This window comes from Mercenaria mercenaria, chromosome 3 (genome assembly GCF_021730395.1).
Source record: "Mercenaria mercenaria strain notata chromosome 3, MADL_Memer_1, whole genome shotgun sequence".
NCBI classification, from domain to species: domain Eukaryota; kingdom Metazoa; phylum Mollusca; class Bivalvia; order Venerida; family Veneridae; genus Mercenaria; species Mercenaria mercenaria.
In genome coordinates this window covers 78842090-78857751 of record NC_069363.1, presented here as the reverse complement: position 1 = coordinate 78857751, position 15662 = coordinate 78842090, and the positions used below count along the sequence as shown (strand labels likewise).

The following is a 15662-nucleotide window of genomic DNA, read 5'->3' as shown; positions in this document are numbered from 1 at the left end:
ATTTATCTCCCTATTTTCGCTATTTGAATTCACGAAAAGAAATATTGGCAAAAGTGTTGATTTTGTTTATACTTTCCTGTATACTTTAAGCGATGGCCATTAAGTAGGGTTATTACAATAGTAGCTCGATCTGGGATGCTGTATTTTGCTCGAGTGGATTTTGCTAGATCCGGTCCCGTGAGGCACTTGCGCACCGAGTGTGATTCGACCTTGCAAAGTCCATGAGAATACAAAATCCCAGATCTAGCTACTGTTGTAATGATCCTTTTATTATATACCTCCACCTGTCAGTTCATGCATATTGAATGAAAGAAGTCCGGCAACATACAATACAAAAGGTGAAATACGGATAGTTTTTGTGGAATACAAGCTTTAGTTTTAACAGAATTTATATAATAAAGTAAGTAATAAATCGTGAATATTCTAGCTAACGAACTTTTTCTTAATTTAGAAATATTCTCGCGAAAGTATAGTTCGTTGATATCCTCCAGTCACTATTGAAAAGTAATTGTCATGTATTATGAACATTATGAGCAATCTAAGTTTGTTAAAGACACTGATTCTGGTATGCCTGGTATGTGGCCTATGGAGATGATAAGGTCTGCGTATTGGCGATAAGGGCCAATACACAAGTCAGGACTATTGGTAGACTTGCTTCTGTTTATCATAATAAGCTACTGTATAGCTACTGTGCAGTACATAAATTGCAGGTGATATTTCTCACCTTTATAGCAAATCAGTTCTCACCTTTATAACGAGTTTAGAAAGCTTGATTGAATTAGGGCTAAATAAACAAAGTGATAAGATACAACAGTGTTTTATCATATTTTCAATAAAGTAAGTTTTTTAACTATACATCTCATTATTGCTGTTATCAAAAATATAAAAAAAATGCATTCAGGCACATAGCTTTTAGAAGTAATAAATTATTGTGTGTTTTGAACAATGATATATCTTTATTGCTGGATTTTATTATACATTAAAGAAAGTTAACATTATTTAGACAACACAAGAAGAATTAAGCATTTTTAATATATAACATCCTTCTGTCTATATACCTTCTTTATCTATTAAAAATGCAACTGAACGCTTCTTTAATTTCTAATAAAATCCAGCAATTATCTTTTATTTTCGTTTTTATTTTGTTACTTTTGATAAAAAGATCATAATCATTGAATAAACAAACTTGTAATTTCTCTTATTAAGTTTTGAATAATTATTTTATAGTGAGAAATGCTTTGCTATAAGAGTTATAATTTAATTGGCCAGGACATTACTCAACATGACTGAGCAATCAAAATTAGTATCTTATCAATTAAAATGATTTTGTGTACATGCTGAGAAAACACTAAAAAAAAAAACAACAGCATTTCAATTAATAAAATGCAAAACACAGGAAATAACCAATTTATCTGTAGGCAATAAAATTTATGATTCTCTGACAATAATTAGGCTACATGTCAAGTCTACAGGGGTTTTATGGACCCTTATCAGACTGGACCAGACAGGATCTTGTATATTGGGGATTAAAAAGTCTGGTATTTGGGGGGGGGGGGGGGGGGGGGCACTTATATAGGAGATTTCCTTTGCCTTTAAGAATAAAATTCATTGAAGAATCAATGTAGAGAGTGTTTATATTGGAACTAAATTTCATTTGAAGGACAGCGTTTTGTTTCATTATAGGACAAACCAAGAGGAGGATAAATATGCTGCTATGGCTAGGGACGCAGACTTGTCATTAAATGGTGTCAACAAAACACATGTCATGATACCGAGAGTAGATACGCAATTCAATATAGCCATATTCAGTGTAATCACCGGCGGTGTTTTCATTTTTGGATTATTGCGGGCACTTATGTTCTTTAAAGTGGCGTTAGATGCATCACAAAATCTTCATAACTCGATGTTTGATAGTGTGCTGAGAACTCGGATAGGATTTTTTGATGCCAATCAGGCCACAGGTCAGTTAATTTAAGTAGATGAAGCCATATAACAGCCTATCGTTATGTAAATACCTTTATTTTGGTATGTGTAATTATCTAGCACGCGATCAAGCAATTTTTGAAATAGAGTCGACAGGCTTGCAATATTTTTCTAGCCGACTGTTTCAATCTGTTCATACTGACCGTCTCCATCAGACAAAGTTTATAGTGTTACATCGACGTATCACTGTAAAATGGCTACATGCAACAAACATATAGCTTTGAGTCAATTTTGCTTTTCGTGTCAAATATCAATAGTTCATTTTCTTTAAAATTACCCGCTGCCCAAGAAAATATTTTATCTTTAGATATTTGTTTGAGAAACCCTAATAAAATGTATCTAACTTGGCTAAATAGAAAAAATAACAGTGTACGTAGAGCTACATTCATAACTAAATGTCATGCAGTAAAGTCACCTGAAAAAACGTTTATTTTTAATGGTAGGACAAATTTATAATGTGTTAGGCTATACATGTAGTAAATGCGTACTGTATTAAACTTAATTCCTAGAACTTTCTTAAGTTTATGTTTATTAGATCTATATACTATATTTTTTATTTGATCTAGTATACCTTAAACATTGATCGTTCAATGGGTTTATCAAAATAACCAACAGAAACAAAGTTAACAAAATGCTACACTTGTAATTATTTACACATTTGCATTAAAGAAATCTTACCTGCCATGAACACTCGTACATGCACGATAATTCTTTGTTTGTTTTACAGGAAGAATTTTGAACAGATTTTCGAAAGATATAAGACAGCTTGACGATTCCTTACCGAAAACATTCTTCGAATTTCTGCAGGTAATTTTAAGTTATTTATAGATAAAAATTGAATTCTTGCGTGAAAAGGTGCGACTTGAATTGAATATAAGGAGTGTAAATTGATGCGAACGTAGGGTTAATATTTTTGGGGAGGTTCGTTCTCTGAACGTGGCTGTACCTATTCGATCTTTGTCGTTGTATTTTGCAGCTTCTCAAAAATCGTATTTTTTCTGTCATTTTCGGAGACGCTAGAGGTCCGTTTCTCATGTCTCTGGTATGTCCAAGAAAAGAACTGCCTGCAGAAAGCGTCGACTTTTCTATCTTATAAAACTTGTAAGAATATCCTTTAGAAGCATAGAACAAAAGAAAGAAAAACAATTTCAGACTCGGTTTAAATAGGTATGTTCACGAAAGTTTATGAAATGTGCAACATCCCTTATTCCCGATATCACGGAACTCTTTTAACCAAGACATATCTTCTAATGAAGATGATATAAAAAGAAAATGAAAGGATAAATATGAGAGACAAATATGGAAATTGTGAACGTGTCTCATTTTTTTAAAAACGTCTGGTGCTAGGTGGCCTAGAGCAGTTTGCATATCTTATTACCTGTTATGAACTGGTTCAGTCAACCCGACTTATCAGGGCTGTTATACATTGTATTTCGATCATCTCAGATGGTTCAGCACAACTTTTATGTCGTGTTATTGGTACTTTTTCGTTTATCAGCTTGAACATTTCGGCCTGGGTGGTTCCAATACTCCCGCTTTCATAGCTTTGGGTAATGTATAATCACCCCTTGGATATGGTGCCTGCTTTTTAATTTTGTCTTTTGGCAGTTCCTGTGATATGCAGGCTCCGTAGCCTCAGATCCCCTTTCTAAATTCCAGTTTGTTTAGTTCTGCCCATTGTTTTCTCGTTCAGGGCATACCCATTATTTTAACTGGGGACCATACGCCGATTTTCATGGAATTACACGCTAGTGTATTATCGAAGGTACCATGTCCACCGCTGTATGAATACATCTGCGGATGTTTCTAAATTGATTTTGTACTTGTAGCATGTGTAAATCTTGAGTTTTGCTTAACCCGGGGCTAGAGGGCGTGGACGGTAGCATGCATTTGCACTCCCGTCCATGAACAGGCTCAATCAAACCGAGCCTGCAACATTTTCGTTTTTGTCGTGTTCAGCGACCTGTGGAGTTTCCACCTGTTCTATTTTGCTATTATTTTCGTTGATAGCGTTCCATGCTTCCTAAGCATCATTACACAAAGATGTACATTTTTAGTGTGTATCAAACTTATAGTTTGTCATAAAGATTATCGAACTGTTACAGAGACTGTTCTTTTGTTTCAGTGTGCGTTGATTGTCCTTGGTGTAATAATAGTTGCAGGAATGGCTGTGCCATGGGTGTACATTGCTTTACTTCCCCTTACAGTTGTGTTTGTGCTTCTGAGAAGGTATTATGTCAAAACAGCTAACCATATTCGGCGACTGCAAAGCACGAGTAAGAACAAATTGAGTGATTACTTAAAAGACTTTTAAGTAAATTCGTCGGTTTAACTTTAAAATGGTCAATCGAAGCATTTGAGATTACCAACAGTTTGCCATTACGTCCGCCCGTCCAACATCCATCCCTCGTACGTCCGTCAATATTTTCTTCGAACGATATTGTTACGTCTAAGGGTAACAATTGCTTGTTACTTATAATTCTATAAGTTAAAGAAAAACAAACCAGCAACTATTAAAAATAAGCATTTGCTTTTTATAAAAGTACCAATTCATATACTTTAAAAGTTAATTAGCCGTAAAGCCCAATCTAATATGTAAGAATAGGTCAAATCCTGTCCTGGTAAAATAAAAGTCCAAACAGTATTAATTCCATTTTTTCAGAAATCCAAATTGAATTTAGTTTGTTCTAAGATTATAAATCCTCTCCTTAAAATATTTTTTTTTTAAATCCACAATGTTAATGTAATCCTTTAAATGTTACATGTCCAAACTGGCCATAATTTGTTGTTAAGAAATACAGAACAGTTTTTCAATAAGATCTTACTGTAGGTTCTACCCTGTCATCAGACAGCTTCCTATTTAAAGCATCATGGAAGGTTTCAGAACTTTCATGTATCACAAAGAATAAAAAGAAGATTCTGGAAAACCCAGAAACAATCCAGACTTTAAAAATATTTGTAACACCCAGTTTATCAATATTGTGGTAAACACTCTGGAAACCCATAGAATATAAATAAGTTATTCACATGCATGATGTCTCAAAACTAGGCCAATCTTTACAGTTAACAATGAGTAATCAATACAAAATGATAATAAAGTAAAGCGTAAGGGAGAATGACAAGATTTTCTAGTAAGAAATTGATAGAAATTGAATGTTCCTTTGACGGTACTCTTTTTCAAAGTTCTCCAAAACGTTCCGCAAGGTAACGCATAGAGGCCACCAGAGCAAACAATATAAAAATTTTCAAACGACATGTCTAAAACCACTGCACCAATATCAAATACTTTCATAGATATGTTCCTTGGGTGACCGTCTGCAAAGATTGTACAATTTTTTACGATTTGTCATAAAATATGGCTACTAGGAGGCGTGGTCACTTTTCTCAGTATAAATACAGTGGAAATTTTAAAAATCTTCTCGTCAGAAAATGATTGTTCAGCTGTAGAATAATTGATCGTTAGGTGACCCTCTTCTAATATTGTTCAAATTTATCAAAATCATTGGGTACTCTTTTTTTTTTGTTTGTTTGTTTTGGGTTTTACGCCGTCTTTCAACAGTATTTCAGTTATGTAACGGCGGGCAGTTAACCTAACGAGTGTTCCTGGGTTCTGCAACTCTCCGCATGTTACTGCCAACTTCCCCACATGAATCAGAGGTGGAGGACGAATGATTTCAGACACAATGTCTTCTATCAAATCGTCACAGAGAACATACGCCCCGCCCGAGGATCGAACTCATGGCTCCGAGATCCGTAGATCTGCGCTCTGCCTATTGAGCTAAGCGAGCGGGTAGTCATCCTTTTTGGCTGGCTGAGATCAATCCCAAACGAAACCGCTGTATGAAATTCCAAACATAATCGCAGGTGCACAACTTTACATGCTAATTAATAATTCCATGAGGTTGGAATGACTCTAGTTCAAGTACTTTTTATTATATGTTCGACATTAATAAAAGACGGACGGATAAGCATACAGACAACGACAAACCTATATGACCCTACACCCTTGGCATCCCCGTAAAAATGTTTGGCTGAACAATTATACTCACAGTCGCCTCCGACAGGCCATCTCAGCATGTGAAGTGCATGTATGTTTTACTGGCCTAGGTTATACGCCTATCGTATAGTACAATGAGAAACAGGAAATGTTTCTTCACATACGCATGGCCGAACGTACTTCAGCCGCTACTACAGTAATGCTGTCTAATGATGGAGGTGAAAAAGTAGTTATACAAAATATGGCGGTGCCCGAAGAAACTTTTCTGACTTGTTTCGCAATTTAACAGGCCACTTTGCCATCCAGACGCACTACTCAACATTCCATGTGTTCAATCTATCTTTAGGACAGTAATGAACAAAAAGAATTAAAATAAAACAATGAAAATGTTGTAATTCTACAACCCCTTCAACCTTTTTTAACCTCTCCCTACCATTTTGAAACTAGAGTTACAACGCTCACCCACTATTGGAACTATCGTTAGAATTACGTCATATCCGTTTACTACTGGCAGTTTGCTAAAATACTTAAATTACAAATTCAATAGTAGGTGATAAAAGTAGGCCACTAACTGCTCCTGTTGCAAGTTACCGGCGAACAAAGATATAACTATTTAACATACACATCAAGAATTGATAGAAATGATTTTCAAAATAACTGCTTTGAAATTTATATGCGTAGCACAAATTTAATACTTCCTCGATTTGTGTCTCTTGTTAGCGAAAACACGATATATTGAAAATGAATTAATTCTGAAGATATTAACTGATTTAAAAGAAAACCTTGTTACTTCAGTTTGAAATACCCATAAAACATTTAAATGGAAGTTTGAAAGGGAAATTCTTTTCAAAATATGAATAAATGTCTAGCCCTTTAAAAGTGAAATCAAAATTCAAAATTTAAATGTAGAGATAAAATTAAGGATCTAGATATACGTAATGAAACCTTTTCTTGTTCATTTTATTAATATCTGGCAGAAAATAAGGCAAGTGTCATAACCGTAATTGGGTTGGGTCGAGTTCTGAGTGTAATACTCGAGTACTGGGCAACTTGGTAGTGAGTTCTTAGTACTGATTTTGCTAAAATACGCGAGTAATACTTGAGTAGTACTCCAGGTACTCATGAGTACTTTATGAGGACTGCAGTATAGATTCACATTTACCAGTGACTTTCTTATCAAACTAAAATGGTCACGAGCATATACTTTTTCGTTGCTAAGTTCTACACCATTTACTCTTAAATGATCGTAGTTGCTCAATTTTTTCTGATAATTTCTTACACCAGTGCAATTTAACAAAATTTATTTCCTTCAATTATATCACATTTTTCACATCATCTGTTTCTTCAAAAATCGTTACTTCTAAACTTCCGTTGATTTTAGTTTAAATTCTTACGTTCCTGTTTTAAAATTAACAAAACTGAAAGGCGGATCTTGTCAACAGGGTTAAATAGAGAAGCGGGTTTTGTCCTACTCTCACAAGTTTCAAATGTTCCGGTTCTTGATTCCGTCTTAAAACACTTTTTATTGTATCCTTGAGAACTTTCAAAAGTTAGCTATTGTACTTTGTGATCTCGATTTTTGTCCTGACGTCGGATAGTAACATGTATAGGCAGACTGTTCGGCAACTCCAAAGAATTTCAAACAATTACTTCAAATAACCAAGGATATCAACCTGTATGTTAAAAGGTTGGTATACTGATTATTTTGACATTTTCCAAAATCTAGTATATGACAATCAGTACAAGGCTGCTTTTATAGTTCTGAACCTGTGATTTAAATGTGATTGTTGTTTGACAGGTGTTCAATCTCAGCATAAAAGATAATCTGTTAATCTGTGCATGTGAATGCCATGACTGTTGTTTATTCACTCTTTATATGATACAATATAGTTGAAAAGACGTTAATTTATTGTAGGAAAACAGTAATAATGACACTGATTTATGTGAGAATGAAATATTTCACAAAATCTTTTTGAAATACAATGTATGTCATATTATTATTATTAGTAGTAGTACTTTTCAAAGCTAAAACAAATATTTGTGAGCACTGAACAAAAGCTCCTAAGTACTGAGTATTTTAGAAAGGTGCTCAGTAGTCATGAGTACGAGTACCAATATTTTTTCATCAATATTGAGTATTGGCAAGTACCATGAAAAATGACAATTGTACTCATAATACTCGAGTATCGAAGTACTCAGACCAACCCTGAGCTGTTACTTAAATTTATACGAGTGACAACCCTTAAGAAAACTGTATTAAGATGTGCAATTATTACATTAATATATTTGTTTGTTTGTTTGTTTTGGGTTTAACGCCATTTTTCAACAGTATTTCAGTCATGTAACGGCGGGCAGTTAACCTAACCAGTTTTCCTGGATTCTGTACCAGTACAAACCTGTTCTCCGCAAGTAACTGCCAACTTCCCCACATCAATCAGAGGTGGAGGACTAATGATTTCAGACACAATGTCGTTTATCAAATAGTCACAGAGAACATACGCCCCGCCCGAGGATCGAACTCACGACCCCGCGATCCGTAGACCAACGCTCTTACCTACTGAGCTAAGCGGGCGGGCCACATGAATATATGGAATCGTTCAAAATCGTATTACTGTTATATAGGTTTTATATCTCCTTAAGTTTTTATTTCTTCTTATTTGAAGTTTTCTAAGGTAACACGGCTTTTCTAAAGAATATTGTACCATTATAAACGTGAAAATCTGCTCCCTGCGAAAAGCAATATTTTTCTTGTATCCATTTCGTAAAAAATGTCAAAAAATACAGTTAATATAGAATTATAGTTTAATTTCAGTTAACGCCGATAAAAGGTTAAACGTCTAAATATCATAACAGCATTTTATTTTTACATTACATTTAGCGCTAAGTCCAGTGAGCGGCCATGTAGCGGTTACGCAAGAGGGAATTTGCACAATTCGAGCATTCGGTGTGCAGAAGAAGATGATAGAAAAATACGACTATCTTCAGAACTTGCACACACAGACTACAATTATGTCTCTAACGTCAGCACGTTGGTTTGCCGTCAGACTCGACCTACTGTGTGCCTTATTCGTCAATGCAGTTTCATTTTCATGTGTTTTAACGGCTGATAGTAAGTTTTCGTTATATGATGCATTTATGTTATCCTTTTCTACCACACGTTCACAAACGCTATATATGATCCAAGAAATCATTTCCATATAAGATGATGAAAACATATGTCTGGTGACAATTAGGATGAGAAACATATGTGCCTTATAATAATTTTATCATGTAGGTAAAGCAACAGTTAATATCAGTTCAGAAGTTATAATGAGTTTGGAGAAAACAGCCTTACCATGATCAAGTTATTTGTAACTTCGAACCTTGTTTTCATATTTTTTGTCTTACATGCTTTTATGTTCTTTCGTCGAATGTCGACTGTTGCTTTATTGTTGTGCCTTTTCCTTTGATATAATAAATGAAGGCTTTTTTTCATTTTACATGAAACCACAGCTTTTGCATCTACATGTACCTGATGTGTGCACAATATAAATATTAACCAACATTTCTATATCGACATGAATATTTTTAGGTTTCGCGACACGATTTTCGCGCACTTCTGGATATATTGCAATATTATTTTTGCTATACAGACCACTCTTAGGTGAGCCAAAATATGGTATTTATTTGGAGGTGGACTTTACTCACAGGTTAAAATACACTGTAAATGTTAAATTGGGAAACAAAACATGTGGTCGTTAGAGCCTGGTTGTCACTGTTTAGAGGTGGTCTTTAACAGAGGTTTGACTGTAGTTAAAAACCGCATAAAAAGGAAAGAGAGTTGACATATGTCGCGGTATTTGTAGATTCACAAGATATTTGTTTTATTTTGCTTGGTTGTATTCTATAATTCAAAAGAATCTTCTCCTATATTTTATTTAATATCCCACAGCAATCTTTAAGTGACTTTTGGATGCCGTAAAATGTCTCCACGTAATTGGATTCCGTGTTGGTATATTTTCTGGTCCTTTGGGATCATGGAGTACATTCAATAGAATTCCGCTTAAGCCGGTGCTACTTTGCGTGAGGGATGTTGCACTTCCCATTACATCTCATGAACATACTCAACAAACAGAATCTGAGTTGCATTGTATGCTTCCAAAGAACCTTCTAGATCTTATCACTTAAGCTTATTGTAGAAATTACCTGTCCGATTAAAAATAATGATGTTTTTATTTTTTCAGGACTAAACGCTGGTTTGGTTGGCCTATCTATCACATATACAATGTCATTAATGGCTCTGTTTCAATGGTGTGTAAGACAAAGTGCAGAAGTTGAGAATCAGGTACAATTTTTTTGATTATGGTTCCTTTAAGCCATGATTTAAGCCATAACCTGATTTGTGTTTATAAAATTTACAGGATTAGGCTATACATTAGATATTTGTTGATTTCTTTCCAAAATTCAAAACGGACACTTGTAATTACTTTGTAATTTCGAGAGAGAAGTGTATTTACCACAGTTTTTTATACTGAAAGTTTAAACCTCCCAGAGCCAAATATTAAGTACAAAATAGGTTAATATGTTTTATCTCTTCTGTTCTTCATGTAAATAAGTGAGTCAGACTTGGCTATACAACGAAATTGACATGCTTTTGCCTAACGTATTTGATTTGATTTCGTTGAGTTCAGCATCACACGAACACAATTATAATTGATATGGCGACCTTCCACCTTTTCATAGTGCCAGGCATGGGCGGATACCTGCTTGAGTAGAACCACACATTTAAGATTTCTTAATTCTAGTCATATAATATACTTCAGTTTTAGAAAAAATCCATTGACGTATTATGTGATGGCGCGTGCGTTTTTCCGTTCGTCCTTCATATTTCGTATCTGCAGCTTTGCTCGATAATCATTCAAGGCATTGACTGAACACTTGGCATGTAGGAAGGTCTTTGTATTTCGTCACCACCGCCGCATGAAAAAGCTCAAGTCCCATTCACCGCCACATAACCCCTACAACCAAAATCCCGATTTATTTTTTTTCCCTAAAACTTACTGACTCCTCCTCTGACCGCTTTGCGGAGCTCTTCCTTTTCAAAATAAACTTCAGGTTAAATAGTCAAGGTCAAAAAAGGCTACCACCGTAACAAGATTTTTTTAAAAATAAAACTTAAGCAAAGAAAAAAGGTTTTCTAATTTCAGATGATAGCGGTTGAAAGAATCCTAGAATACAAAAAACTTTTACCGGAGCCAACTGAAGGTTCAGCTCCTCCACCTAAATGGCCTAAGACTGGCGAGATAACCGTGCAAGGAGTAAGTCTGCGATATTCAAGTGAATTACCGAACGTTCTGAAGGACTTATCCTTCACAATCAGAGATAGAGAAAAGGCGAGTATTTATCCTTTTTACCTTTGCTTTACATGTTCCTTTTATCAACTATTACATGATTAGTGATATCCAGGATCTAACATGAAACAAATACGAATGAAATGACACTGTACTATAATTTATACTTACCTAAGGTTGGCATTGTTGGAAGAACGGGAGCAGGTAAAAGCTCATTGGTTACGATGCTGTTTCGCTTGGTGGAACCCACTGGCAGTATCATGATCGACAACGTGAACATACAGGAAATTGGAGTTCATGATCTGCGAAAAAGTATTTCTATCATTCTGCAGGTACGTAGCATCTAAAATCTAAAATATTGCACGTCTGCTCAAAAGAGAAAATATATATATCGATCTTTCTATAAGTTCGTAGTAGCATACAGCTCAAAGTAGTATACCTTTGTGCACAGGATACAACAATGTTGCTCTTGTCTGCCTGGTTTTCGCAAAGAAGATTGCAGGAGAATAGTGTCACCTTTTTTCTTCAGGCAGTTAACTGGCAAGGCATTTTCCTGAAAATTGACGGGCCTGCGTGGCGAAAAGTTTACGGTCACCAACTTCAAATCACGTGTCCCTCATCGATATGATTTCAAAACCTCGGGTTGGGTATATATTTCTTCATGTGAGGAAGCTTCATTGGGCTTATGGAAGGTCGGTGGTTCTACCTAGGTATCCGACCTAAAAGGGAAACTTCGGGATCTTTCTTCATTAAAAGCTCGAAAAATGTGGTGTTGTGACTAAAAAATGCAAAAAAAAAAAAAAAACAAAACAACAAACTCTGAAATTTGAATGAAGACATGGTTGTCTTCGAGAGAGCTACATCTTACACTAAAAGATATGAAATCATAAAGTATGTACCTTACACACATTACCAAAATAACTATAGCTCTAGTTAAGAGGATTAATAAGGCTCTTTACTTGTTTTTACATCTTTGCATTATGATTCATTATAGTAAATTATTAATTAAATGTAGACATTAAAGATCCAACATCCCCCACCCCCACACGCGCGCGCACACACAAACAGAACAAAACAGACAAGTAGAAAAAGAAACAACACAGTTAGAACTGATGGGCACCGAACCTCACTCATAGTAAAATGAGAGTGGGGCGTAACAGCAAAGGGACGGGGATATGGAGAGAAACACCTACAACAAACAAGAAAATCTACATAAGATATGTTCAGGTCAAAAAAAAAAAAAAAAAAAAAATAGGGGCACCACTTCGGAACGGTCAGTAACCTATATGTTTAGGACATGCCAACCGCGCACTTACCCTTTTTCAACAAGTTGGAGAAGACAGAGTAAATAAAATTATTTCCTGCTAAGAAAGGCTCTAATATTAGTAACAATATACCAGATATATTACGGGCCTCCGTGGTCGCGTTGTTAAGGTCGCTGACTTCAAATCACTTGCCCCTCACTGATGTGGGTTCGAGCCGTAGTCGGGGCGTTGAAATCGTCATGTGAGAAAGCCATCCACCTGGCTTACGGAAGGTCTGTGGTTCTACCCAGCTGCCCACTCGTGATGAAATAATGCACGGAGGAACACCTGGGGTCTTCCTCCATCATTAAAGCTGGAATGTCGCCATATGACCTATAATTGTGTCGGTGCGACGTTAAATCAAACAAAAATAACCCAGATATATTATAATAAGTAAAATATATAAAATTGGCCAATCTGAGATATAAGTACACCAATATACTCAACAACTTGAAGTCAGAGGACCAAGAGCCTAACTTTTAAGGACATGTCTAATCAAGTGTAAAGTGAATTTAAATATTTATTACTTACATTTATGTCAAAATGGGTTTCGGGCCTTTTGTCTTTATCTTAGAATCGGTTTATATTTCTTTTATTTTTATGTTAGAATCTTTTTTCCGTTCTTTCATTATTTGTCTTCTTCAGATTCGGTTTTCGCTCCGCCTTTATTGGCCTATGTCAGAATCGGTTTCAACTTTGTATGTTATTTATCTATGTCAGAATCGGGTTTCCTTTTATTTGTTATTGATCTTTGTCAGGATTGGGGCCTTTGTGGCCGAGTGGTTAAGGTCACTGACTTTGAAACACTTGCCCCTTACCAATGTGGGTTCGAGCCTCACTTGGGGCGTTGAATTCTTCATGTGAGGAAGCTATCCAGCTGGCTAAAGAAAGGTCGATGGTTCTACCCAGGTGCCCGCTCGTGGTGACATAATGCACGGAGGGACACCTGGGGGTCTTCCTCCATCATCAAAGCTGGAAAGTCGCCAAATGACTTAAAATTGTGTCGGTGCGACGTTAAACCCAACAAGAGCAAACAAATCTATGTCAGAATCGATTTAAACTTATATATTAGACTTAGACTTACTTCTTTTGTCTATGTTAGAACCGACTTTCTTTTCTTTTATAATTTGTTAAAATCGGGCTTCTTTGTTAGAATCGGTTTTCACTTCGCTAATTATTTGCCTATATTAGAATCAATTTTACTTCTTTTATTATGTTTATATTAGAATTGATTTTCTTCTTTATTATTTGTTCATGTAAATATCGGTTTTTACTTCTGTTATTATTTGTATATATCAGAATTGGGTTTCTCTTCGCTTATTATTTTGCGGTTTTAGGTATGCTTTTTTCATCAATACCCGCGTTATTGAAGATAAGATCTCATTTACTGTGAAATCATTAATATTCGTAGGGAACTAATTTTCGTGGATTTCGTGGTTGAGTCAATCCACGAAATTTAATCCCAACGAACAAGTAAAATCTGTCCCGAATTTTTGTCCGGAGTATTTCTCAGCAACTAAATTTAGCGAAACTTCATGAGAAGCTTCACTATCAAGCGGAGATGCGGTATTCCGGCAGGATGATTTTTCATCTAGTTATAACCCTTTGAGTATTGAACAATAGTACACTCCAGTGCAATTCTTTTCCTGAGCTTTTCTCCGGATCTACGGGTTGAAATATAGCCACACTTCATTGGATGCTTCACTATTTAGAGGAGATGCACATATTGTATTCGTGTTCCAGTCGAATGGTTTTTCACTGCATTATTGCCCTTTGATTATTCGACATTATGATACTATAGCACCGTTTCTTGTCCCTAGTATTCCTATAGCAACCACTGGTTAAAACTTAATAGGAAGGATGCTTCACTTCCAAGAGGAGATGCGCATGTTATCTTCTTGTTCCGTTTGGATGATTTCCATTGAGTAATTACCCTTTGATTACTCAACATAGTAAATTTAAGCGCCATCCTAATCAGAAATATTTCTAAGCAACCACTGGCAGATATTCGGATGTTTTACTCTCAAGAGAGTGCGCATATTATCTTCATGTTACGGTTAGATGATTTTTATTTAAAACAGTCACGACTTAAAATTATAGCATTCAGCTTATGTTGACAGTTTATGTACGGACTTGTATAATACTAATTCTTGCGTTTTGGTTTTTGATAGCGTGAAGTGAACCTTTAATAATTGCAGGAACCGGTGTTGTTTACCGGACCACTGAGGAAAAATATAGATCGATTCGGTGATTATGAAGATGGAGAAATTTGGAACGCACTGGATGAGGTCAATATATTAACTCTAATTTTATAATTTGATGTATTGTCTGATTTTATCATTGATATTATTTGTGGATTTGTTTCAGTTTGGATTTGATAAGTATTTCTTTTATTGTATGAATGAAGTATCAACATAGTAGTTGACACATTTATTATCATAAATTGTTATTTTAGCTATACACTTAGACAAGACAATTTGATTGTAATTTTGTGCAAGTATACAAGTAATTAGTCTTTATTCACCTGCTATTATCTTTATAACACCTGACAGAAATATGCACCCTGTTTTCAGTCAGTAAAAGCAATGCCGTGAAATCCCTCAGCTTTGAAATTTATTTCATTTATTTCATTTGTATCATTGCTTCTTTGAAATTTTAACTTCTACCTATCGTATTTTACAGCAGACAAGGAGGTGCAGCTAAAACCCGTACTCTATCTTACGCATAGATATAGAAGCAATTATCATAAATTTTCCAAAAAACGTCTGGCCCGCTGATTTCACGATTACTCTATTTAGTGATTTCCGTCAGATTTTTTGTTCTTAACATAGTTTGGTAGAATACATATTTAAAACTAATTAAATAAACAATATGTTTTCTTTTTGTATCTTTTTTTTTTTAGCTACTAGTCCTTAAACTGCTTCCAAAAGAAAATGCATCTTCTTGCATGCACAGAATATTTCATTAAAAACGATGTTTCTTATAACCACAAATTACGATACTATTCCCTTCGAATTTCTATGTCGAGAAGAGGTCTATGCCTCTTTG

At 35.2% G+C, this 15662-nt stretch overlaps 1 protein-coding gene across 3 annotated transcripts in view; it reads left to right on the top strand.

Annotated features, from left to right (window-relative positions):
• Positions 1 to 15662, top strand: part of LOC123524233 (ATP-binding cassette sub-family C member 4-like) — a 108630-nt gene that overhangs the window by 83052 nt on the left and 9916 nt on the right. For all 3 annotated transcript variants that reach the window (XM_053539009.1, XM_045302285.2, XM_053539008.1), the window contains exons 18-25: positions 1684 to 1961; positions 2711 to 2790; positions 4109 to 4259; positions 8859 to 9089; positions 10204 to 10304; positions 11167 to 11352; positions 11487 to 11642; positions 14813 to 14902. In XM_053539009.1, coding sequence (XP_053394984.1) covers positions 1684 to 1961; positions 2711 to 2790; positions 4109 to 4259; positions 8859 to 9089; positions 10204 to 10304; positions 11167 to 11352; positions 11487 to 11642; positions 14813 to 14902 — 1273 coding nt within the window. The remainder of the gene's footprint in view (positions 1 to 1683; positions 1962 to 2710; positions 2791 to 4108; positions 4260 to 8858; positions 9090 to 10203; positions 10305 to 11166; positions 11353 to 11486; positions 11643 to 14812; positions 14903 to 15662) is intronic.